At 43.6% G+C, this 25,433-nt stretch overlaps 1 protein-coding gene across 4 annotated transcripts in view; it reads right to left on the bottom strand.

Moving 5' to 3' along the window:
• The window catches only part of SLK (STE20 like kinase), a 77,704-nt gene that overhangs the window by 1,558 nt on the left and 50,713 nt on the right, over positions 1-25,433 (bottom strand). Inside the window, exons 2-18 of one of the 4 annotated variants that reach the window (XM_085870230.1) lie at positions 22,988-23,152; positions 21,216-21,264; positions 20,897-21,046; positions 20,629-20,701; positions 19,894-20,088; positions 19,556-19,637; positions 16,731-16,862; positions 11,895-12,926; positions 11,189-11,319; positions 10,944-11,067; positions 10,672-10,851; positions 8,828-8,899; positions 7,062-7,191; positions 6,789-6,913; positions 5,797-5,985; positions 5,416-5,655; positions 4,698-4,858 (exon numbers count right to left, since the gene is read on the bottom strand). In XM_085870230.1, coding sequence (XP_085726356.1) covers positions 4,724-4,858; positions 5,416-5,655; positions 5,797-5,985; positions 6,789-6,913; positions 7,062-7,191; positions 8,828-8,899; positions 10,672-10,851; positions 10,944-11,067; positions 11,189-11,319; positions 11,895-12,926; positions 16,731-16,862; positions 19,556-19,637; positions 19,894-20,088; positions 20,629-20,701; positions 20,897-21,046; positions 21,216-21,264; positions 22,988-23,152 — 3,204 coding nt within the window. In that variant the 3' untranslated portion in view covers positions 4,698-4,723. Of the gene's footprint in view, positions 1-3,912; positions 4,859-5,415; positions 5,656-5,796; positions 5,986-6,788; positions 6,914-7,061; positions 7,192-8,827; positions 8,900-10,671; positions 10,852-10,943; positions 11,068-11,188; positions 11,320-11,894; positions 12,927-16,730; positions 16,863-19,555; positions 19,638-19,893; positions 20,089-20,628; positions 20,702-20,896; positions 21,047-21,215; positions 21,265-22,987; positions 23,153-25,433 lie in introns of those variants that run through there. The other 3 variants (XM_085870219.1, XM_085870246.1, XM_085870236.1) reach the window with 3 other exon arrangements.

The raw sequence follows: 25,433 nt of genomic DNA, 5'->3' as shown, positions 1-25,433 counted from the left end.
CTTCTCAGAAGGATTATACACATGTACAGATTAGATCAAACTCTGCAAGCTGTCTTTCAGGCCGAAACACGACTCTTGCTGTAATCACCGATTATCGTAGAAACGGTAGAGACCTACCTAAAACTTGACTTTTATTTTACCAATCATCGTACATCAACTGATAGAAAGTTAGCAATACTGTGTCACGAACAACGCAGGGTTATCGAGATATATATATATATATATATATATATATATATATATATATATATATATATATATATATATATATATATATATATATATATATATCCATATCCATACTTTGTGATATCCATCTTGTAACGATTGTGTCTATGCCATGGACAAACATCCCAGGACTGCAACACCGAGGGGAAAAAAAAAAAGCGAAAAGAAATTGAAATATAATAAAAGTTAAAAAAAACAGAATAAAAGATGTACTCTGCAACTCTTTTAAAATAGATTCTTCAAGTGAAGTTCTGTATTGCCAAAGGTCTGTGTTCAGGTAGATTTGAGGGTACTGCTCTGGACCATCTGTTTATTGTGCATGCACGCACAGGCATGTGTGTATGCATATATATGTGTGTGTGTGTGTGTGTGTGTGTGTGTGTGTGTGTGTGTGTGTGTGTGTGTGTGTGTGTGTGTGTGTGTGTGTGTGTGTGTGTTTATACAGTGCCTTCAGAAAGTCTTGACTGTCACATCTTGTTGTCACATCAAGCTGTTAGGTCTTTCATTCATCAAGAATTCATTAAATTCATGAATTCTCTTGATGAATTCATTAAATTCATCAAGGCCTGAATTTAAAACGGATTAAATATAAATTTTTTTCACCGATCCACACAAAATACCCCCGAATGTCAAAGTGAAAACATGTTTTTAGAATTTTTTATAAATCGATTAAAAGTGAAAAGCTGAAATATCTTGCATCAAGAAGTGTCAACACCTTTACTATGACACTCCAAAATGATCTCAGGTGCATCCAATTTCCTTTGATCATCCTTGAGATCTGTCTACAACTTGATTGGATTCCATCTGTGGCCAATTCAATTGATCAGACATGATTTAGAAAGAAGCACACCTTTCTAGATAAGATCCCACAGTTGTCAGTGCAGAAACTCCACCATGAAGTCCAAGGAACTGTCCCGTAGAAATAGAGTTGTGAGGAGGCATCGATCTGGGGAAGGGTATAACACAATTTCGAGAGAGTTGAGAGTTCCAAAGAGCACAGTTAGCTCCATCATTAGGAAATGGAAACTATGGAACTACCCACTCTTCCTCGAACTGGCTGTCCGACCAAACTGAACAACCGGACAAGAAGGACCTCTGTCAGGGAGGTGACCAAGAACCCAATGACCACTCTGACAGAACTACAGAGTTCCTTGGTTGAGATGGGAAAACCTGCTGGAAAGACAACAATCTCTGCAGAACTTCACAAATCAGGCTTTATGGGAGAGTGGTTGGATGGAAGCCACTGCTGAGAAAAATGCACATGACGGCACACCTGGAGTTTGCAAAAAGGCACCTGAAAGACTCTGAGAGCATGAGGTCAAACATTCTGTGGTCTGATGAGACAAAAATAGCACCACTAGACCTGCAGTGTATCTGGGCCCTGGCCTAATGTTGTCACCCAAATTTGGTAGCATTTGGACTCGTGGGTCTGGAGAAGAGGATTTTTGAAGGAATTTACGCGACTTCCAGTTTCACACACTTGTGGTCACGTGATCGACATGACCTCCACAATTTAACATCAGGACCATTGACTAATGCTGAAACCCAAGTTTGGTAGCATTCTGGCGAGTGGGTCTCGAGGAGAAGATTTTGAAGGATTTACACGATTTTCCCAAAAATTGACTTAGTCAGCCATTTTGACACTTCCTCTCACCTGATTGGCACAACCTCTGCAATTTAGCATCTCCACCCTGTCCTAATGTTGAAACCCAAATTTGGTAGCATTCTGGCCGATGGGTCTGGAGAAGAGAATTTTAAATGAAATTTACTAAGTCGGCCATTTTGACATACTTAAAGTCACGTAACCAGAACAAGCTTTGCAATCCCTGTGATCACTCAGGAGCGGAACGTTGCTGCTAAATTTCACCCGGGTCAGTGCACCGGAGAAGTCAAAATAGGAGACAGATGGACAGTGCACGATGACAATACCTTGTCTGAAATTCCAATTCCAGGTAAGCTAAAGATTGAACTCTTTGGCCAAAATGCAAAGTGCCTACATCTGGCAGAAACCAAGCACACCCATCTAACACCATCCCTACCGTGAAGCATGGTGGTGGCACCATTATGCCACGGGGATGCTTTTCAGCGGCAGGGACTGGGAAACTTTTAAGGATAGAGGGAACAATGAATGGAGCCAAATACAGGTAAATCCTTGAGGAGAACCTGCTTCAGAATGTAAAAGACGTGAGACTGCGGCAAAGATTTCCATTCCAACAGGACAATGACTCCAAACATACAACCAAAGCAACACTGTAATGGCTTTAGAACAAGAATGTGAAAGTCCTTGAGGATCCCATTGAGAATCTGTGGAAACACTTGAAGATTGCTGTTCACCGATGCTCCCCATCCAACTTGACAGAGCTTGAGTAAATCTGACAGGAAGAATGGGAGAAAATCCCCAAAATCCAGGTGTGTAAAGCTGATACACACATACCAAGAAGGCTCGAAGCTGTAATCACTGCCAAAGGAGCTTCAACAAAGTGTTGACTGGGGGGGAGTTGAACACTTATTGACGCAAAGCATTTCACCTTTGAATTTTTCATTAATTTGTAAAAATTTCTAAAAATATGTTTTCACTTTGTCATTGTGGGGTATTTTGTGTAGATCGGTGATAATTGATTTAATTGAATCCATTTTAAGTTCAGGCAGTAACACAACAAGATGTGACAAAAGTCGAGAGGTGTGAAGAGTTTCTGAAGGCACTGTATGTGTTTATATCAGACATCGTGCGCCCACATTCCGCCCGCCAACACGATGTAGAGGTCGGTCCCAAAGAGGCTCCAACCCCTTCTCCCCCACCCCCGCCCAAATATAAATTACTCGTTGCAACTTCGCCTCCCTGTTTGAGTACCACACTGTCCTGACAGGACGGTGCAGCGATAATGCATTGCCCTTTGAGCCGGCTTGGCTCGATTAAATTCCTGACCCGGCTATAAGCGATGATTGTCGCGTCACAAGCAGGGTGTTCTACTCCGGGTACGCCATCTCTCGGAGAGATGTTAGGCTGGGCGCCCTGTCGACTCGCATCAGTTCGTGGATGTTGAAGATCCCACAATGTCTTTCATGACAAACAGGAGTTATTGCCAGTACCCTGAACAATTTACAAATCACTGCACTAACCTACAGGTGGCAATGCATCAGTGCTAAAGATACAATGCTACCTGTGTGTCAAACTCATAATGGACTCACCATTTAATATAAAATCAGGTATGGTGCAGATACCACACGACCATAGTGAAGTACTATAAATCGATGGTCATGATTTGTACATATTTAACCACTCCTCCCCTAAACACCACCTTGTCCCTGTATGCACCAGCTTGACCGCCAAGTGACTTCCAAACTACCATGTGCGTACACAATAAATAGATGGCCACTTACAGCATCTGTGGATAATCGAGTTTTCGTGACCACCAGTGGCTCAGAACCTGTACAAAGGTGGAGAAAACAACGCTTGGCACGATGAGCAAGGTGAGGAGAAAAGGATAAATTATTCACCTTTCAATTCCTGGAGCAGTTAAATTACCAACAAGACAATGTGCTGCATAAAACAAACAAAACACACGATCCTCAACTCGGGTTTCAGACACACCGAATAAAGCAAGTTAATATACATATATATATATATATATATATATATATATATATATATATATATATATATATATATATATATATATATATATATATATATATATATATATATATATATACATATATATATTACATACAGGACACAAAAAAATCTACCCAGAACAAAGAAATGCTGAAGATCAATTAAGGCAAATTATAAACTGATGCAATTATCGAAGTGGTGCATATATCAGGTGGGCATCGACACAGTGAGTGGAAAGATTATAGAAGAAGCAAAGTTCAGGTTCAAAATAAACAAACATTCATATTCAACCTTGATCATCATTACAGTGCGTCTTACAGTGAAGTCGTTTGTGAGATGCAACCTGTGTGCATGCCAAACTTGTGAGTGCGTATAATAAACTAGCGAGGAAGGGTGGTGGGGATGGAGTGTCAAGAGCTGTGAGTGCAGGACCTTGAAACGGGGAGGGAGGAGTGAGGGAGAGGTGGTTCGAGGAGTTCATGAGAGGGATGAAGTACGAGGATGTGATGCCTGAAGCTTGGAGCATGTAGAACATGAACAGGCTCCCTTGTGGGTGTGGGGTAACTTCATCAAACATATCACACTACCAGAGTGTGAGACTAAAACATGTGAATCAAAACAAATGAACCAAATACAAGGGAAAGAAAAGAATATTTGGACTAAAAAAATAAAAATTAAAACTTTTTTTTGTTTTAATGCACAAATCGCCTCCTCTGCTACTCGACCAAAAATAAAAAATAAAAAAATAAAAAAAACTTTCCTTTGGGCAATTTTGATCGTCGCGTCAATTTTGATCGCAACAAACGTGTGTGCCCATATCATAACAACGCAAGTGAGTCGATCTGTATCGCACCGTGGGAGAGACCGTGCCGAGGGAGGTCAAATCCCTCCTGGGACCGGATAGAAGCGCGAAATGCGATTCTGAGTGTTTGGGTTGAAACATTCCGACTCCCCGCTCACTCTGAAGAACATTTCCTGCTCTTGCTGTTTGCGCCTGAAGTCCTCTTCCAATGCCTGATGGGAGAGGGATAACAGGTACAAAGGCCTGCACTTCATCCGGAGATGACGAGTGTCCTTTTGCAACAGCAGAATCTCATTTCCATTTCATGATGCAAAATTAAACGAGATGTGCCTCACTACGTGACCATTAACCTGTTATTCAAAACCTGACGGTCCACTCGCATAATCATGCTCTCTGCAGTGTCACCAAAACAAAGATCGCAAAGTGTGGGCTCTGTGACAACACTTGGAAGCCAAGCAGATAGCCCATTACCTGAAGATCATTTGTGAGCCAGCTAGGTTTTAAATGACAATCTCAAAGCAGCACGTAAATTCCCCTCAGAGCAATTCAGTTCTTTTACATTACTCGTACAATTGGTTGATCCTCAATACTGCCTCCTTCAGTCAGATTTGAAGTCCCAGCCAGTCAAAATCCATCATATTGCACCAACGTACCCACAATGTTTACTCTGTGCATTCCACACACTACATTTTGCCTTTAGAATGCAAAATCATCTTGGTTCCAAGTGCGATGCAAAACAAAACAAAGACGCACAGAGCAGCTTTCGTACCTTCTTGCGTGGCTTGAGTTGTTCCCTCCATTCGTGCATTTCTTGTGTGTGGGCATCCTCCAACTCCTTGAGCTTCTGTGTCTCACGTTCTACCAGCAGGAAGCATTTCTCGTTCTGCAGCTGCTGCAGTTCCCGTATGTTCGCCTCGTTCTGCAGCTGGAGCTCCCGGAGCTGGTTTTCGTGCTTCTGGTGCTGGTGCAGCCTCTCTGCCTTTTGTCGTTTCTCCTCTGTCTGGGCAAACTGATCACCGAAGAAGAGGTGGACAAACATTTCCTGATTTGCTTTTATGTACATCACAAACCTCAGACTGTATATGCAAGACGTGTTTTGGATCGGGGAATTCATCATGGATGTAAAGATAGGAGAAACGGTGCTTTTTACCTGCTTAATACGGTCACGATCCTGTTCACCTGGCCCAGAAGGGTTGATGAGCAGGCTTTGCTTGAACATGGCCATGCGAGTCTTGCCTTCGGAACGCTGGATTTTTGGCAGCCGGGCCCTTTCCTGACCCTGTCTGGCTCTCGCCTCCTCCAGCGCACGCTGATTACAGCGCTGCATCTGTTCCATCTCCTGCCACCACAAAGAGCCCATCAAAATGCAACAAAAAAGTTATCATGCTCATTGATCAATGACCACGGTTTAGGCCCCCCGACCACGGTTGTTGAAAACAACTAGAGGGGGAGCACTCGGCAGAGTGCAAAACCTCCGCCACCAATACTGCTGGGTCACTCAAGTGAACCTTATATCCTATTCATTAAATATGACATCAACAGTGCTGACAGTTATAGTTCTTTTCTCCAACATTTTTTTATTTGGGGGGGGGGGGTTGGAAATCACTTAAAACATGTAGAAATGCAAAAAAAATTCAAATATTTTTTAAAAATGGCCGCCATAGCGACCATATTGGATTTTGGACCGAGTCCAAAATCTAATGGCATGGTCCTTGGACCATACCTAATCCCCCCACCAAGTTTCGTCGAAATCCGTCAAAGAGTTTTTCCGCAATACTGTTCATAAACAAACAAACAGATAGGGATGAAAACAGTAACCTCCGATCTTCGATGGCGGAGGTTAATAATCTGTCGAAGACCAAGTCTCAGAGCATATCACCCCTGGGGTGAAGTGCTCCACAAAGCATAATATTCATAAACAAACAAACAGATAGGGATGAAAACAGTAACCTCCGATCTTCGATGGCGGAGGTTAATAATCTGTCGAAGACCAAGTCTCAGAGCATATCACCCCTGGGATGAAGTGCTCCACAAAGAAGAAATCACCAAGAACTAAAACCATTTTAAAGCCACAGAGCTGAGCATTGTGGCACAAGCAAACAAGCACAGCTATGGGAGACGAGACTCGGTGAACCAGCTCACCTTATCGTGTCGACGAACAAGTTGGTGCCTCTGCAAGAAGAATTGGTCCTTGAGCTGTTGCTTCACCAGCTGGTGTTTCTCCTGCATGTGCCGTTCCTCAAGCTCCCAAAGTGAAGCTTCACGAGCTGTGCAATGCAAAAGCAGCCATGTTGCCAGGTCCAAACCCAGCAAAACAACGACAAAAATTAGCAGATTATACACAGGTGGTAGATGTGAGAGACAGCGAGGGAAAAAGAGCAGAGTGGTTACAAGTGTAAAGAATGCCTAACAAACCCCTGAGTAGTTGCTGTTTATTATGAAGACACTCCTTCTCCTTGGCAGCAATTTCTGTCTTGTGTTCAGAGATTATCTTCTTCAAAGCCCCATCAAGGTCTTGCTGTTGCCTTGTTATAAACTCTTGTTCCTGGGGAAAGGAAAACGAGCAATCTACTTAAAAATAATAATAATAATAATTTAACGGTTTACTGGTTTAGAAGCATTTGTAGTTTTAATTATTGGTGACTAGGATGAAGGCATAACTGCTTTTTACCAGAAGCATGTTGTTGCTCATCACAAGTTGTCTCGAGGCATTTAAAAGGCAACCAACAGTGTAAACTAGAGCGAAGTCGATGGTGCGCCAACGCACCGTCTCAGCAAAAGCAAAGTTGAAAGATGGCAAAACGTTCCACCAGGAATGACCCGATATCACATTTTGAGTTGAAATTTTTCCCCATTTTGACCCGAAGTACCCACCCCTTGGGGAATGAACCAGGGGTCAAATCCAAAAAACAAAACATCGTTACACATTTCAAGCATCCTCCGATTCTGACTGCATGTAGAAAGGTTCATTTGAAGTGTTTAAAAATGTGCCTGGAATTGGATTTTTCATGATTTGACCTTTCACCCCACCCCAGAGGGAGGTCCAAAACTGACTCTGCTCTTACACCTTCCTGCCGTGTGCTGATCATAACAACACACAGACAGACAGAGCTGATTACAACATTCCCCCGTTTTTTTGAAAAAGCGTGGGGATAACCAGCAACACAGGTAGAACAGACCAGGTATGACAGCCAACCTTAGTGAGCTCGCTTGTTATTACCGTACTTTGTCTCTGAATTTGTCCCGCGATCGCACATGCGCACAGAGTGGGATAATTTTTTTTACTCTATCTGTCTGTCTGTCTGGCAGTTAAACAAAATTGAAAATCATTCCAAACAGAAAATTTACTGTTTTTAATGACATTGTAAAGGACACGAACGACAGGTATGAATAACTAACGTAACATAACGTGTTAAATAAGGCTGTCTACAAGACGCTGCATTAACAGCGAGAAACTTCCAAAACATGTCTTTTGTACGACCTTTAAAAACCTTTATTTTACTTCAATTTCATTATGTACCTGATCTGGAGAACACAAATCACCTTTTGGCACTTTCAAAACCATTCAGTTTACCACTACCTGGACAAAAGATTACGGCTCTTTACATCATCACGACCGATCAAATTTGCCGTTCACAGACCCCACGCACGTCCTTGTTTTTTCAAGACTGTGTGGGGTAAGGTGTTCTCTGAACTCTCTAGTTTTGTTCATTTTTAATTGGCGATCCAACAGCAATGTAGTAATTCTCCGGAGACTATCTGGTATTCCAGAATCTTAGAATCAAAGCAACTAACAGTGCCATCTTCAGGCATATTTAAACCAACATTCCCCTGGGATGCTAGTCCAGCATCCTCACCAAAATGTACTTTACCATTCACAGACTCGACAGTTTCATGTCAGTCCAAAGGACATTATGTGAAAGATGTCATTGGTGACATCCACAGAAAAATAATGTCCGTTCAAGACGTCAAACTTTAACCGGTAATGCACAGAATAGGTGCAGCAACACAAGGTAACGCAGAGCAAAGCATTGTGAATGACAGAACTGGCAGTGGGTTAAAGGAATGGGTTAATGGGTTAAACAGCACTGCAAACACACAGTTTATGAAAACTACTTTCACTGCACACACATACAAAGGAGGAATGGAATGTGTCACCACCCCAACCTCCACAAACTTACATGGGGGAGCTCAGCGTTGGCGAGAGAGAGCGAAGACAAATGAAAGGTCTGAATGGTGATTTGAGCCAAACCCTGAATGGTCAGAGACACCTTTCTGTGGTCATTTTGGCCTCGGAGAAAATTGAAGCACCAAAGGGCATACAAATTCCCGTGCGGTGAATACACCTCCCTCACCCCTCCACACAAGTACGTTATACAGAAAAGAAAAAGAGGGAAAGAAAGGTGTGTGTGTGTGTGTGTGTGTGTGTGTGTGTGTGTGTGTGTGTGTGTGTGTGTGTGTGTGTGTGTGTGTGTGTGTGTGTGTGTGTGTGTGTGTGTGTGTGTGTGTGTACTGTTATGTCTGGCTTCCTTCTTGGGACGACGGTGTAGTAATTGGTCTTTATTTTGATTTGTATGATAAACATGTCATCTCCATTGTTCTCAAATGCCTGCCTCAGATTGGGTACCAACGCATCATCTTTGCCTTGAGGGTGAGTGACAATTCCTCTTTGGTTCGTTTCACCCTTTTTTTGTGCTGGTTCTCAGCAACGCCCAACACCTGGAGTGTGCGTTATTGGAGATTAGCAACTCACCGAGGGTGATAGACATAGCAGCTGGTAACTGGAGGTTTTGAGCGAAGACAAACCAAAGTACACAAGTAGGAAATGTATAACGATCGTGTGAAAACCATCAGCGCGTATCGGGATCATCAAATTGCTGTTGACTCGATGGGTCTTTCGAGGGCTAACTCGAAATTGATACAACTGCCTGAAGGTGAAAAAGCATCTCACAAGGTTTACCTGTTTTCAAACTGGTGGGTAATTCCCAAAATAATTTAAAGATTTGTTTTTATTGCTACGACAAGGAATTTCCCAAATCTGTGATGTCAGACCCTCACACGCCGCAAGGTTTGAAGTGAGAGAAGGGGGCGGGGGTGGTGGGGTTTGAAAATGAATAAATAAGTAAATAAATAAAGACAGCAAAAACTGATCTCAAAATGCAGATAATGAGAGATGGGAAAAGAAGTCTTTCCTGAGACGGCCTTCCCCTTTCCCTCCGAAGGTTTTGAAATCAAGAGGCAGCAAGAATTTTCGCACAAAGGATAACCACAAGCACAGGTAATCCAAACCCAAACGTGCAGTGAGGGAGAAGCGTCATTGGCAAAACAAAAACCAAATTTTAAAAGAACGCCCACCCGGACCGTGTCCACCGATCATTGGAGGACACACCATCAACGAGCTGTCAATCAAAAACAATGGTAATCCTGAGGCAAGGATTGTAACGAATTAAAGTAACAATCACAAGAGAGATGGTGGGAAGGGAGATGAGAGGATGAGGAAAAAAAAAGTGGAAACAAGAAATCAGCATTTACAACGCTTTTGTAAACTACGAAAACAGAACAATCATTAGCGGGTATCATCAGTCTGAATAACATTGCTGTCAATCCTTTTGAACACTTTTTACCACCTGGTGTTGGCTTAGTGGTTCGGGTGGCTGGCTTGGGATCTTAGGGTCCCGAGTTCGAGCCCTGTTGGCCACTGAATTAACACCAAGTCGGGTTGATAGCCTGTCATCCTTCCAAGGTTGGTGAAATGAGCACAGCATCAGCGGCATCATCGCGTCCAAACAAAACGATAGCTACCCGGCAGCCAAGCTGCCATACGCAAGAAGTAGAACATTATTTTTCAAGCACGACCAATATGGTACATAAATAATCGCTTACCCTAACTGAGGACTACAGCCAGAATGATCTGACGTCCTATCGTGCCTTACGGCACATTCATTGTGGCTACAACCAAAGACGAGGCTTAAATTCCGGACCCCACCAACCTGATAGTGGTCCGGGTGTCTCTCTCTCGTCCTACCTCCTTTTTTCGCTGCTTGAGCACGTCATGGTATTTGGAAAGTTCCCTCTCTTGCTCTGCCTTGATGCGCTTTGCTTCTTCGCGTAGACGCCCCGTGTGCTCCTGCTCCCGTCGCTCCACACTCTGCTTCTGCTGCCTCTCTAGGGTCTCCAGTTCCACCTCGTAATGCTTGCGATGTGTCTGCCATCAGGCATAAAGTAGGGTTTACAGTGGAGGGAGACATTTTTTTTACCGTCGATCGATTACCTACGTCTGAGCGAGCTGGACCTTACATTGAGCTCCTGTTCAAAGCGGCGGCTCATCTGCTCGCTCTGCTGCACAAGTTTACTGTTCAGCTCTTGCTGCGCCCGCTGCTCCTCCTTCTGTAGCAGGCGCAACTCTCGAAGCTCTTGACGCCTGCGGATACACAGAAGCACGACGACTAATGTAGCAATCGAACAAGGTGATCAAAATAATAAATTGAATGGTTCTGACATTCACTCTCAATCTTCACCATTCCACAATCTCAAAGCCCCACCTCATGTATCGCATCTCAGCGTCACGTTTGGGGTCATCGCTGATTATCTTGTTGGTTGTTACACTCGTCTCTACACCATCGACCATGAACTTGCGCGTACGTTTCAGCGTTTTTCGCTGTCTCTGCATCTCCTACGAGAAGCACATTGTGAGCATGACACGATGTTTTCCATCGTCACAGCCTGTGACAATGCATGCATAACAGTACACACCATGTAAAATGCAGCTGACTTTTTCTTGTACACATGTCGATGTTTGTGCAGTTAAAATATTGAAGATTTAATCATCAGATCCCACCAGCTACCATCAAACTTCAAAATCGGCAAAAACACAAACACCGGTTAGGTGCTTTTGATAACTGCCGAGTGTAATCGTATCCACTCGATACAAAGTGCAAGCAAGCAAAATGTTTCCTTCTTGGTGAAGGATGGTGATGGTGGGTGGGTCAGGGAAACTTGGCATGTTAATTTTGTAAGACCTGTCCAGATTTATACATGGAGAGTAGAAGTTGGTTCCAACAAGTCTCTCGAATTCCAATACGTCTAATGTGGTTCCACACCACTGAATACCAAGCTGCAGCATACCCTTGGAGTTTTGTTGCAAACTTTTGAAATTTCAAACGAGTATATGAAGGCAAAAACCTTGCATTGTGGCGATATAGTAGTTTGCGAGCTCCACAGACAAAATGAAAATATCATATTTCTTACCTGTATTGACAAGGAGCTGCTCTCTTTGCTGTGAGCCAGAGCATTGTAGATGGACAGGTTCATGTCCAAGCTTCCCGAATCAGATCCTGTTGTACCAACGCTGTCAGTGTCCTGTCCTTTATCCTGTTCTGGCACGCTTTGACTCTTTACAGTTTCACTATCTCCTTTATCTTCGCTCTTGGATTCATCCTTGTCCATCGATTCGACCTTGATGTGGGGTCCATCTCGGAAACCCGGAGGTGGTTCAGGCCGACCCGATGTAACGTTTGGATCATCTCGAAATTCTGGAGGGGGCTCAGGAACATGGACCGGTGGAGAAGGCAATTCAATCACCAGCTCATTGCCATCGGTAGTGCTCTTACCATTCACCTCCTCAACTTTACATTCCATTTCCTTCTCATTTTTATTCAGATCGGCATCATTTATGTTGGGTGGTTCAGCAGGTGGGATGACCTTTGGTTCATTCTCCATAAATGTCTCTCCAACCTTCTCTTCGAGTTCCTTCACGTGCTTCCTCTCAACTTCAATGTCATCCTTTGTATCAACTTCAGCAACGTCCTGAGTATTTGTCACACTGCTCTCACCATTCTGTTTCTCTTTTCTTTCTTCCTGTTTGTCCTCATCCTCATCCTCATCCCCTTCCTCCCCATCTCCCATGTTTTCCACTTCAATGGATTTGATAACATCATTCAATAAAGCCATTGTCACCTCCACAGATTCTGACTTTGTCAAGAAAGGGCGGTTGCTCACCGTTTTTGCGCCTGCATCACCAATGCAACCATCAACTTCAACATCCTCAACTTCAGCACGCACAGGCAGTGCTGGATTCTCTCTGCTATCCTCAGTACCCAATACAACGGCAACCTCATCAGCCTGACCATTTTCCTCTGGAACTTGTGCACAGACGGGAAGAACTTGGTTGGGCTTGTCTCCGAGAAGGTCACCCTGGAAAGGACCGGGTGTCGGAGGCAGAGATGGCTCCCCGAGGCTGCAAAGACTGACGTCTGATGCCTCACGCCTGTGTCCCAAAGACTGTGGACAAGAGCACACACCAGAAGCTCAATCCATGTGCACAGACAAAGGCACATACAGAATCAGCTTACTCATAGATAAAGACAACCTCAAAATACTTGCTGAATGCTTCAAACTCTGGACTGCGCAACACAACCGAGGAATGGATAAGGTATAAAGAGGTAATGACAAAATTAACACAAACATTTGAAGCAATTGATTTTTTGTTTTTTCATTTTTAATAGTGATCCAAGGAGCATGAAGAAGCTCACACATGAATCACATGCAGGACAAAGACATTAGTAGACGTCAATGTACTTTATACATGAATTACAGGGACATTAGTAGACGATTACACATTGTGTATGGGATTTGAACCTAGCCACAGGTTCAGATTGCAACACGAACAGATTTCACGAGTCATTTTTAAGCAACAACAGCCAATGGTTGATGTCGATGCTAAAGTTCAGCATTGGCAAGACGGTGAGCTCTGTTTTTCACCGATGGAATTGACACCAAACTGACCATATTGGCTATTTGTAAACTGATAAAGTTTGAGGCCAGTCACACTGATCTGCCTTGACAGGAGCTTGACCTTCAAGAAGCTCCTGACTAAGTTCAGCAAGAAATTCAACTCCAGATTTGCTCTCCTACGTGTGCTTGACAGGTACGAAATGAGGAGCATCTCCGCATGTTTTACGCACCTTTGTGCTCGTCCTGCTGAATACTGCTCAGCCGTTTGGGTAAGAAGTACACACATGTCTAAAGTGGACGTTGTGCTCAACGGGTTCCTGAAAATTGTATCAGGCTGCTACATGAAAGCTACCCCATCTTAAGGCCCGGTCACACCTTGACGTTTTAGCCAGCGATGGCAACGTATTAAAATGTATGTAAAACGCTGGCTGACGTTGAACTTTTGATGTTTTTTTTTTTAAGATTCGGACGTATTCATAACGAGTTGGTCGTATGCATAACATATTAGTAATGGACACAGAACGTTTCGTTGTGTTATAGATAACTTATACCAACGAATGCTGAACCTGTTGTTGGCCTACACAACCTATGTCCAACGATAGTCTAACTTCGGCATAGCGCGTTGCACGCATCGCCGACGATGTTGTGACGTAGCCTATTTAAAGGCTGACGCACAACGATTCGAATCATAACTGCCGTAGAAATGGAAGTGACAACATCGCGGTCACACCTTGGCGATCTTGCCAGCGTATGCCGACCTAAGAAAAATGTGTCTAAAACGTTGGGGGCACGTCAAATACGGTATGAGTAAGTTTGGTATACGTGAGTAGAACGCTAAAGTACGCTATCATACGTCGTAGTAAGTAGAGTACGTCAAGAAATTTTAAACATGTTCAAAATTTTACGACGTACTCGGCGTATGACACACGTTCCGCATGCGATGGGGATAAGTTTTACACACGATATGCGGACGCTTACACACGTCCACAAAGGCTACTTATAAGCTACTCATAAGTCGAAACACGTCGCGGTAATGTCTTTTTTACGCGAAACTTATTTCTAACTTATGTTTGACGTGCTTTAAACCAATTCTGTACGTAGTCCCAACACACATCGACGTATGTAGACGTATTCCAATGACGTCTTCAGGTCGACAAAAAAAATAAATTAACGTGTTTCTAGCTTACAACTGCCATATAAAGACGTGTTCCCAGCGATTTTGGGAATTGGTATATAAAAATGCTGCTCATAAAAGGGGAACCCAACAGTGTTTTCGAGTTCCTTTTTGAGTCGATGTCCATGTCAGCAGTAACAGTATCAGTATCAGTATCAGTATTAGTATTAGTAGTAGTTTGCTCATGTTGGCAGTAGTAGGTGAGTGTGAGGGGGAGGGTGTGGGTTATGATGGATCGTCCTTGCGTCCGAGTGTCCACGGGTAGGTTCATAGGCTGCCACTCAACGATTTAAATGGCTGCATCTCCACTATTGAAAGTAGACGCTTGCGCTCAACAATTGGATTTTTTTTACACTCAACGACTTTTAAACGGTACCACTCAGCTATTTTCATTGTTTACAATGAACGATTTAAATTGCTGTCACTCGCCTTTTGTTTTTTGACGCTGGGGTTTGGAAATTTTAATCGTTTCTATTGAACGTGCTAAATCGCTCAAACCCCACTATTGAAAGTAGACGCTTGCGCTCAACAATTGGATTTTTTTTTTACACTCAACGACTTTTAAACGGTACCACTCAGCTAGTTTCATTGTTTACAATGAACGATTTAAATTGCTGTCACTTGCCTTTGTTTTTTTTTTGTTTTGTTTTTTTGACGCTGGGGTTTGGAAATTTGAAGCGTTTCTTCTGAACGTGTTAAAACGCTCAAACTCGACTATTTTAAATAGACTCTGCCGATGGACAATTGGAATCATAGCCAAGCTCGACATCGAAGTGTGAACATCCTCGTCATGCCGAAGAAAAGTTTGAAGAATGCTGCAAATAAGTGTCCTGGCCGTGGCCGTGGACGCTGAAGCAAGGACGATCCATTATACCGACGTCTTTCAGCCTATGAGTAACTTAAAAGTAACGTCTGTCGATGTGTGGCAACGATCGCGTAACGTGCCAACAACACGTTAATCATAGGTTAGAAATAAGTTTCGGATATGCTAAACATTACCTCGGCGTGTCTCAACTTATGATTAACTTACAAGTAGCATGTGTTGACGTCTGTCAACGATCACAGACCGTGCATACAACTTGTGGCCAGCGTAGCGGAACGTGGGAGTCATACGCCGGCATACGTCGTGAAATTTCAAGCATGAAAAAATTTGAGGACAACCGAAAAGTACAACGTTTAAAGCCAACGTACAACGACGTATGCCAGCGTGCTCTCAATGTTATCAAAACTTACCCATAACGTATTCAAAGTGTGCCAGCGTTTTAGAAAAAAAAATTCAAAAATCGGCATACGTTGGCTAAAACGTCAAGGTGTGACCGGGCCTTTACCTACCAGTGCTATCTGGTATAGAACTGCCTGACATCCGTCGTCTCGCCCACGTATTCAACACTACACAAAAATCAGCCAACTCGCACCATCTTCTACGTGATTGTATTCACGAGAGGCTAATGCGTCTCAAGTCTCGTCATCTGCTGGCCATGGCAACACGACCTCTGATCGGTTGCGATTTTCTTTCTGCTGATGCCACAAGCACAGTCGTTGGACCAAACGATTTGCCACAGATCGATCTCGTCTGGTGAACTTTATCGATGAACCCATCGTTCGGCCACCGGGCTGGGACTTACCACGATCGTCATGGGCTTGTCTGAACCGGCTTCGCTCAGAATCAGGGAGATTTGCTACTTCCCCTCCGAGCGATTGCGGAGCAACACAGACTGCCGACCACATTATCTGTCAATGCACCCTCTCCAAACCCCCGAATGCTTTACAACCACTTCGCAACACTGATCAACAAACAATAAAATATTTAGCACATCAAGATTGGTGATCTGCCACATACAAATGATGACCTGCTGATGGGATAATCTAGCACTATACTCCCACAATGCAGGAGGCCGAATTGGCCATTGACACACCTTTACGGCCAAAATGGTTTACGAGTCGACTCTTGATTACAGGCCAATGAAGCCTAAAAGTTTCAGTAAGGAAACGTTCCAAAATAAAGTTAAATTGTGACCACTTGCACTTCTCCTTCACGCCCATCCATTGAAGAAAAACAAAATAAATGCCCAGTTAACCTGCACGGTGCACCTCACACCCCCTTACGGTTAGATTTTTGCAAACAGATATCCCACAAAGCCTGCACGAGAAATACAATATGTAAATAAGAGTTGTACATGGAGGCTGTCTCCATCTTCCTCTTCATCCTCTTCTTTTCCCTCTTCTATCTCATCTGTCACTTCAGCTTTCGCTTCCGCAATCAGCTGTTCAAGAGGCTTTATGGATGCAACTGTGCTCACAAACGGATGCTGCGGGTGGAAGGGGAGAGGGTGTTCGGAGGGAGGGAGGGAGGGAGGGAAGGTGGAAGCAAAATGTAGCATCATTGGTACTGCGGTTCTTCTTCACTTGCCCTTTTCTGTAAATCCTTAGCTCCATGAGTTCTCTCATTCAATTCCATCTTTATCATCTCCCCCTTCTCTTAACCAAGCATCACCAACTTTACCACCATTACTATTCAGCATTCCTTAATTATCAACCATTACAATTTCTTCCATTATTCATGCATTACAACACTTACAAACGTTTCATAAAATAATGACATATAGCATGTGACATCAGTCGATTCACACGATGAGACTGTACTTGATCTACTCGGTCAATTACACCATGTGACATCAGTCGATTCACACGATGATACTGTACTTGATCTACTCAATCAATTCTGATCAGAAACACCAACACGAGCGGGATCTGTGAGCAGCGAATTTGATTGGTCGTGACGACGTAAAACGCTGTCATCTTTTGTCCAAGCACTGCTCATCAGAAGGGTTTGGAAAGTGCTAAGAAGGTGATTTGTGTTCTGCAGTGTTCAAGTATAGAATTCAAGTGAAATAAAATAATGATTTTAAAAGTTGGACAAAAAAAAAAAAAAAAAAAAAACCTTCCAGAAGTTTACCGCCGTTGATGCAGCGTCTATTACACCACGTTACATTAGTTATCCGTGCCTGGTGTTTGTGTCCTTTGTGAAGTCCTTAAAAACGGTAAGTTTCCTGTTTGGAATGATTTTAAATTTTGTTTAACTGCCAGACAGAATTATCTCACTCGTCTCTGCACAGGTGTGATCGGGACGTCGCGTTCAGAGCGTAAGTAATGATAAGCTCCAGGTTCGTTTTCCTATTAATGTTTTCACAATATAGCATTCAATTTAAATTCAATCGTTCCTCCATCATAAACTGCCATTTGTTGATAGACAGACAGACAGACAGATGAAGGGAACCAATTACTTAACCCTCACACTCTCACCATGTCTCTCCGAAAGGACCGTTTGGAACGGTCCATCCCCCTCCCCCCTCTCCCCCAATCCACTTTCTCAACAATCCTCTGGAAGAAGTCCTTTCTTTCAAGCTTCTGGGTCTCACTATCTGCCATGATCTTTCCTGGGAAAGCCACATTTCCAAGCTGGCCTCCAAAGCCAGTCACAGACTCGGCATCCTCCATCGTGCAAAGTCCTTCCTTGGCACACATGAGGTCCTGACCACATGCAAAGCTTTCGTCCACAGCCTAATGGAGTACTGCTCTCCCCTCTGGGCTAGTGCTCCCGCCTATCACCTCTCTCAGCTTCACGCCGTGGAAACTGAGGCATCGAGGATTATTGGCATCTCCCAAGATGACGCTGAGTCTTTGGGCCTCTCACTTTCTCACCGCAGGCAGGTCAGTGGTCTTTCTGTCTTCTACAGTCTCCTCTCCGGTCTCGCCCCCCCCCCACTGCTCTGTCTGCAATTTGTCCCCCCCCCCCATATTTCCGCAGGGCGCTCAAGGTCCGCCAACAACTACCTGGTAAAACTACCAAAATCACGAATCACTGCTCACCTTCACTCTTTCATTTCTCTTTTTCCCCACCTTTGGAATAAACTCCCTCACTCTATTCAATCCCATTCTTCCCTCCAGGCCTTCAAAACAACTGTTCATCACCACCTCTTGTCTTCCCCCATCCAAAACCTCGATCTTTTCTACCCCTGTTAATCCACCCCAAACCCAACTCCTTCAAATTCCCTGCTTTCCTTCCTGAAAGTCCCTGTAATGTCCATCTTGTATACCCCATGTTCCCCACCCCATCCATAGTTCCATGTCTCTGTTCCCCACTGTTTTGCCCTTCCCACTCCCACCCCTTTTGTCTCATGCCCCCCCCCCTTGATTGCGTTGTGTGTTCACTATCATACGAGCCTCGACAAGGTATACAAAAAAAAGAAGAAAAAAAATATATATATATGTGTATGTATAAATACATTTTAAAAAACCACTTTGCGTGAACGGATTAAAAACCGTTATGTATTTCTTAGAGAGCTACATATGCATGTAGGAAATTATCAAACTACTAATTCCTGGCATACAAATCACAACTTGCAGCACACATAAAGAGTGTTGTGACTTAAAAACCAGGAAGATGCAGTCACAGCATTTCAGCTGATCAGTGGGCAAGGCCAGTAGGTACAGAGCAGGAAGAGTCCTCTTTTGCTCCGACAAAGGGTCAACACCCAAAATGGCAGCTTCTCCTTGCTTCTCGCAGTGGTCAGCATACTTTGACCAACGTTCTGCTGATTCCATCCATTAATAGACAACTCGAATGGCATGCTTGAAAAGTCGTTTTTTCCCCTAGTTTTAGCCCAATTCCTTCACGACCTGAGTGAGTAGGCATGCTGATGGCACTGTGATTCCGATCTGTACCACCTGCAGAAAAATGTGACCTCAAGGTGCACACAAATCTCAAGAACTTTTGAAACACTGATTTCATTATGTGTTCAACAACAACTTATCCAAAGTCGTGGGGAAACACATACCACAAATAAAGTTTGATACAGGATCTCCAAAAACCAAAAACAACACTATAATCCTCTATCAGCTTAAGAGGCACAAATACACCGAAATATACATCTTCAAATACACTCTGATATCTCAGTATCATTGGCATAATTATTAGTGGCTGTAAGGTTGAGTCACTAACCTGCAGGAGCTGAGACACGGACCAACGGGTCTCCGGGTTCTTGTCCAAAGCCTTCTTGAGGAAGTTGTTGAAGTCATTGGACCTTTGTGTCAACAAATTGAAAAGTACAAAGCATCAGGTGAATGTGGGTCCAAACACTGAATAGGAGAAATAAGTAAATAAATAATGCATTTTTGTTTTGTAATGTAAAATGCCAAGTTTCTAAGACACGACAATTGAAGGACTTTACCCTTCTGTGAGGATCATGACAAGGCATTCGATTATGGACCTAAACAAAGCCAGGATAATTAATGGAGCTATCATATGTGTAATGGCCACAACACTGCGATGTAGCATACCAGCGAGAGGGGTACTCAAGTGATGGAGGTTCCGCCTTGGCAATTTTGAGGAGAACTCGCATTGGGTTAAGCTCATGATGTGGTGGCTCCACTTCTGCAAGCTCGATCAACGTGATCCCGAGAGACCAAATATCAGCCTTGTAGTCGTACGGCGAGTCCTTGAATGTCTCACACATCACAACTTCTGGAGCCATCCTGGTGTGGTGGAGGATATGACATCACAGAGAGAAAGAAGCTCCAGTATGTTGTTCAACTTGATGTCAAGAAAAAAAAACATGTTGGCAGGATAATCGAGAAGTACGTACGCTCCAATCTGAGCTGTCTAACTTGGGTTTGAATCTCAGCCCATCTATAAACTGTCATCCTGGTGTTTCATGTGCAGGACAAAACACTTACGTGTGTCATTGCTCTCACGGACGCATAACTCGGCGTCCCACCTGCTGGAATTTGTAGGTGGACGTTAAAGATTCCACGGTGTCCTTTCCAAAGAGTAGACAAGCTATTACTGGCACCCTAAACAAATTAAAAATTCCTATTCTAATCTATAAAGGGCCCTGTGAGGGTGGAAGCACAGGCACTTACCCTCCCTCCACCCCTCAATCCCGTTCAATGACGAGACTCGCAGTCATGTGCTTGAGACGAAAGCAGTAATTAAAAAAACAAACAAACTATAAAAGTGATAGTGCCCATTTGTCAAGAATATCATCATCATCATCATCTGCATTGCTACCATACCAGTAAGGAGTTCCGATGAAGGTGTCACGGCACTGAAAGGTCTTCGCATTCTTTGCTGAAACTCCAAAGTCGGCTAACAGGAGAGACAGAAAGTTGGGAATAAGATGAGAGATCAAGAAACTTGCTTTGTTCTTCTCCTGAAGAATGTGACCCTTTCTGTGTACAGAATGTGTACAAGAGCACAAGAACAGAGATTCCCAGAAAGGGTCACATTCTACGGCAGGAATATGAGAACGGACAAACAAAAGCATTTTAAAGGTCAACTCACCAAGCTTGACCTGCCCGTCAAGCAGCAGCAAAATATTTCCAGCCTTGAGATCTCGGTGTATGATTTTGTTGTTGTGCAGATATTGCAATGCCTCCAGCGTGGACTTGCAAACGACACGTATCTGTGGCTCTGTTAGCCCACGCTCCAGCTCTGATGGCCAGATGCATCAGAAGGGAATTGTAAATACAGCACAAATGAATATTCTTTGGTCGGCGTCATCAACCCACTGCTTGTCCAAAGCCGTGCAGGCATAAGACTAGTGCAAGGGGTAGGGAGTGGAATCCTGCTAACACCGATGGAAAAGTGACAAATCGCTTACCTAACATTATTGCATCAAGGGCACCACCAGCACAGAACTCAATGAGGATCTGTAATAGAAGGAAACACCTTTGTTGGTAAACTGTCCTCGCACATTATGCCCTGCCAATGTTTTTTGGGGATTTTTTTTTTTCCGCCTTTCTCTGCAACGTCCTTCATGTCGGAAGCTCAGGAAATTGCAATATTTAAAGCTTCTTCAAGAGCCTTAGGCAATAGAGAATTGTATTTTTTTAATCACTTCCCTAAGAACAGCTAACTTCAAATTTACCAAAGTCCTTTCGAAGCACAAACCGTCCCTCATGCCACCCCAGAAGAGTGCACGCTCCGTCCCACAAGCAAGAGTGTGGATGTGTACCGTTTCACGAATCACGCAATGCGATGCAGAATGGCTGTGTCCGGTTACGGTTCCCATTCTTAACCGGCAGCAAAGTGTCATCATGCTCGAGCCATGCGTTCCCTTTAAAAATAGATGCCACATTAAGATCTTTCCCCCATTATGGTAATCACTCAGCAGTCGTTCAGGTTCCAATGTTACTGGCATAGCACCAAAAGTGTGCTTATGACAAGTTTGTTCCAACAGACAGAAAACAAACGGCATAGTGTCTCCACAATGGGGGGGGGGGGGGGTGGGGATTGGCGTCCCATCTGCCACCTTAGCTCGAACACATCTGATGCGGCAACCAACTCCAAAGTCCCATCAAGTCGGATGCTTTCTATATCCTCCCTTTCCACACTACAAAATGGACAGTTTGAGTTTTCTTGTACATATCTTCTTTCCTTTTAGAAGCTATTAGTTCTGACATCTGCCATCCAGCCTAATTAACAGGATTATGATGGACCTCCTTAGCATCGTTCTCTGTCGGTACAATTGATGCCCGTGACGTGATCACAGTCACGCTGCGAGTGAACTTAAATACCAACAGAAAGGCTACCCAGCGACTAATGGAGACCATTACAGGTTTTGCTCACCAAACACACAGCCAACGGCCATGGATCATTAATCTGAGGTTGCTGAAGAAACAGATGAAGGGCAGAGTTATTTGTGACGGTCTTAAAAATCTACGGATTAACAAGATTTGCAGAGAGTGATTTAACGAACGTTGTGAGGTCGTGCATATTATCTGAAGCAATTGGACGTTCTTAGGACACTCAAACTCGTCGCCAAGTGAGCGATCGGAACGCTGCAGATCGAGGCTGCTAGAAAATAACTTCATGCAGCACTCAACCATCGGTTATCTGGAGCAAGCATCAATACTGTACAACAAGACCCAAACACGCTGGATTTCGTGTACAAGTAACAAACAAATCCAGCAGTGTCCCTATTTACTGCTATAATAGGTGCAGGCCTACTGACAGCCTGCTTCATCTGCCATCACACTGAAGAGTAAAGGTTTTTCCAATGGAGAAAAAAAAAGTGGGAATCAGCAGGCAGAGCGAAACGCAGCACCGCCTGCGGGAAAGGAAACGCATGTGGCAAGAAGATTGCAATCAGCATTCAGCTTCCCACAGCATTACCCAACAGTTGCTTTCCGGTAAAGTCGTAGCGGGGAACACTACACACCATACCAAGGAACCTGTCCTTCATTCTTGGGATGACCCCCCATTGAAGCAAATTGTGTTCGAAATATATTGGTTGCAGGGGAGGGTCAGGGTGTGGGTGAGCAGACTGGGAGTTGGCAAAATAGGAAGCTGACGTCCTAAATAAATCTAAGAATACTGGGAAAATTGAGACTCAGCTGAAGGTTGTCACACCAGCCAGGCCTGTACACTCACCCAGAGATTGTCCTCAAAATAGAAGGCATCCATAAGATGCACAATGTGCGCATGGTTGCAAGAGGCGAGGATTTCTATCTCCACCATGTAGTCGTCGAGTTCTTCCTCGGTTTTCGTCTCGATCACTTTCGCGGCTGCCAGCTCGCCAGTCTCCTTGTGTTGGGCCTGGAGATGGGAAATTTTGAAGGTTTGTTGTGGAAAAGCAAAGAACCTTACGAAACTCGAGGAGATCAGGTGGAAAGTTGCCCGACGTACAAAGAGAGAGCTTTACCAACCGCACTACCATTGAATATTCAACGAGTCACTCTTAAGAATGAAGTCACTGAAACGAGATATTTGCAATTCAATATCAAACACGCACATTCGAACAGAAACAATCCACGCGGAACGAACATACCCGAGCAATCATGTGTCAGTGGCTCGGCGCTCCGGTTAGGAATTTGCCTTATCTCTACCTGACACCACTTGAGTGTCCCTCAAATTGACAGGATCACTTCAGAAAAATTAGAAAAAGGGGGGAAAGGAGGGATGGTTCGAAAAATGTTTGGGTAAAGTTGGTGGATGGGTGAGAGTTAAACATAGACATTTTTGATAGAGATGTGGTTTGCCTCAGAGTTCATGAAAAATCAAATAAGCAAACAGAAATCTCTTTCACAACTGACCGAGATTCCCGTTCCATTGAAGTTGAACCTGAATCACCATAGATAGCTAACTTGTAATCAAACTTTCAAGGGTAGTGTGTCACAATTTATTATGCTGATCCTTTGAGCAACGTCCCACAGGTTTCTATGATGCGAACAAGTAAAGTAACCTGAACATCATTCGCTTTCACGCTCAGAAGTAGCGTACTCGTCTTCGAGCTGACTAGTTAGTCTAGGTTTGAGTGTCGAGTCAACTCCAAAGCAGCACCCTGGTTTCGCAAGATTGATGATGCATCAAATTAGTGCACCGTACTTCAGGAGAACATCGAGCCAGGTATCCCATCAGCTAATCGGTGGACGTCAACAATCCCAAGGTGTCTTTAAAAACGAGGATTAGACCACTTGTAGGCAAATTCCACATTCCTGCCATAATCTACAGGGGGCACTGCATCAGTAGTCCTGCAACCTCCCATCAAAATGATGAAACCAACAGCCACTTTCTGCTTGTTATAAATAAGTAAACAATAAGAAGACGTCATGCAGAGCACGATACTTGTGAAATCCAGAAAACAAATTTCCTCTCAACAATAATTGGTGGTTGAATTCAATGACCAAATCCTCTTCAAATTTCAAGTCAATCAGATGAAAATTGAGGATTTTAGAAATTTGGTTGATGTTGGCCTCAAAAATAATTGGCTAGTTGAATTCAGTGACCTGATCTGAAAATCCTCTTCAACTTTCTAGTGAATCGGATGAAAATTGAGGATTTTAGAAATCTCACTCAAGTTGTTGACCTTTGGTCTATGTTCACCTTTTGACCTCAAAAACAATAAGCTTCTTGCCGATGACAAACTCTACCATGTGGTGAAGTTTCGTGAAGATCGGTTTAAAATTGTGACCTGCAGGTGATTGACAAACAGACAGAGAGACAGGCAGACACACACATAATCGACTGACTAATATAATTGAAAAATCTTCGATTTTGCAAGTAATAAATACAGCAATCAGGCCCGGCTTGATTGCGAGATGACAAATACGCAGGACAACGCATGCGAGGAAATCACAGATGCCGTTCCCTCCAATTTTGACATGAAATTCCAAAATATTAACGTCCCATATTTTTGTTGTTCCATTTCAACAAGAAAGACTCGCCCGTCCTTCCATAACCAACTTCCTGTTCCTCAATTTCCCATTGTGGAACCCTCTGGCTATTCAAACACATTTTCAAAACTAGAATGGCACTCGGTAAAGCGCATACCTCTGACAGGCTGAACCGTTTACGTTATATAATCCCACTGATTTGTCGGATCTTCTGACATGAACCAAAAATTTAATCACCTTGGTGTTGTCACCTCCCTCACTCATCCATCGAGTTTTGTCATAATCTGTCCACAACTTTTTGAGATATCGTCCTATATATACATATACCTGGTGTTGGCATAATGGTTTGGGTGCAGGCTTGGGATCCCAAGGTCTCGAGTTGAAATCCTGCTCGGCCGTTGAATTAATACCAGGTGGGGTAGACTCAGCCTGTCATCCTTCTGAGGTCGGCAAAATGAGTACCAGCTTGCTGGGATGACCGAGCCATTTGAGTATCCTCCGTCGGAGTGGCAACCTGTCCAGGATTATGTCCAATAGCCCAGGAGACTGCTTCGGTAGCACCGACGCTCTGTACAGAGTGTGGTCCCGATGGATGGATGAGATGATCCTACATATCGTTTTTGGCCCAATCAATCAATGGTGAAAAATCACGAAGTTTAATTTTTAAAAATAATAATAATAATAATCGAATCATTTAGTCCCAG

This window comes from Eptatretus burgeri, chromosome 1 (genome assembly GCF_056783735.1).
Source record: "Eptatretus burgeri isolate ZD-2024b chromosome 1, Ebu_testis_v1, whole genome shotgun sequence".
Taxonomy (NCBI): domain Eukaryota; kingdom Metazoa; phylum Chordata; class Myxini; order Myxiniformes; family Myxinidae; genus Eptatretus; species Eptatretus burgeri.
Note: the sequence above shows the minus strand (reverse complement) of the source record. Positions and strands in the feature narration are given on the sequence as shown.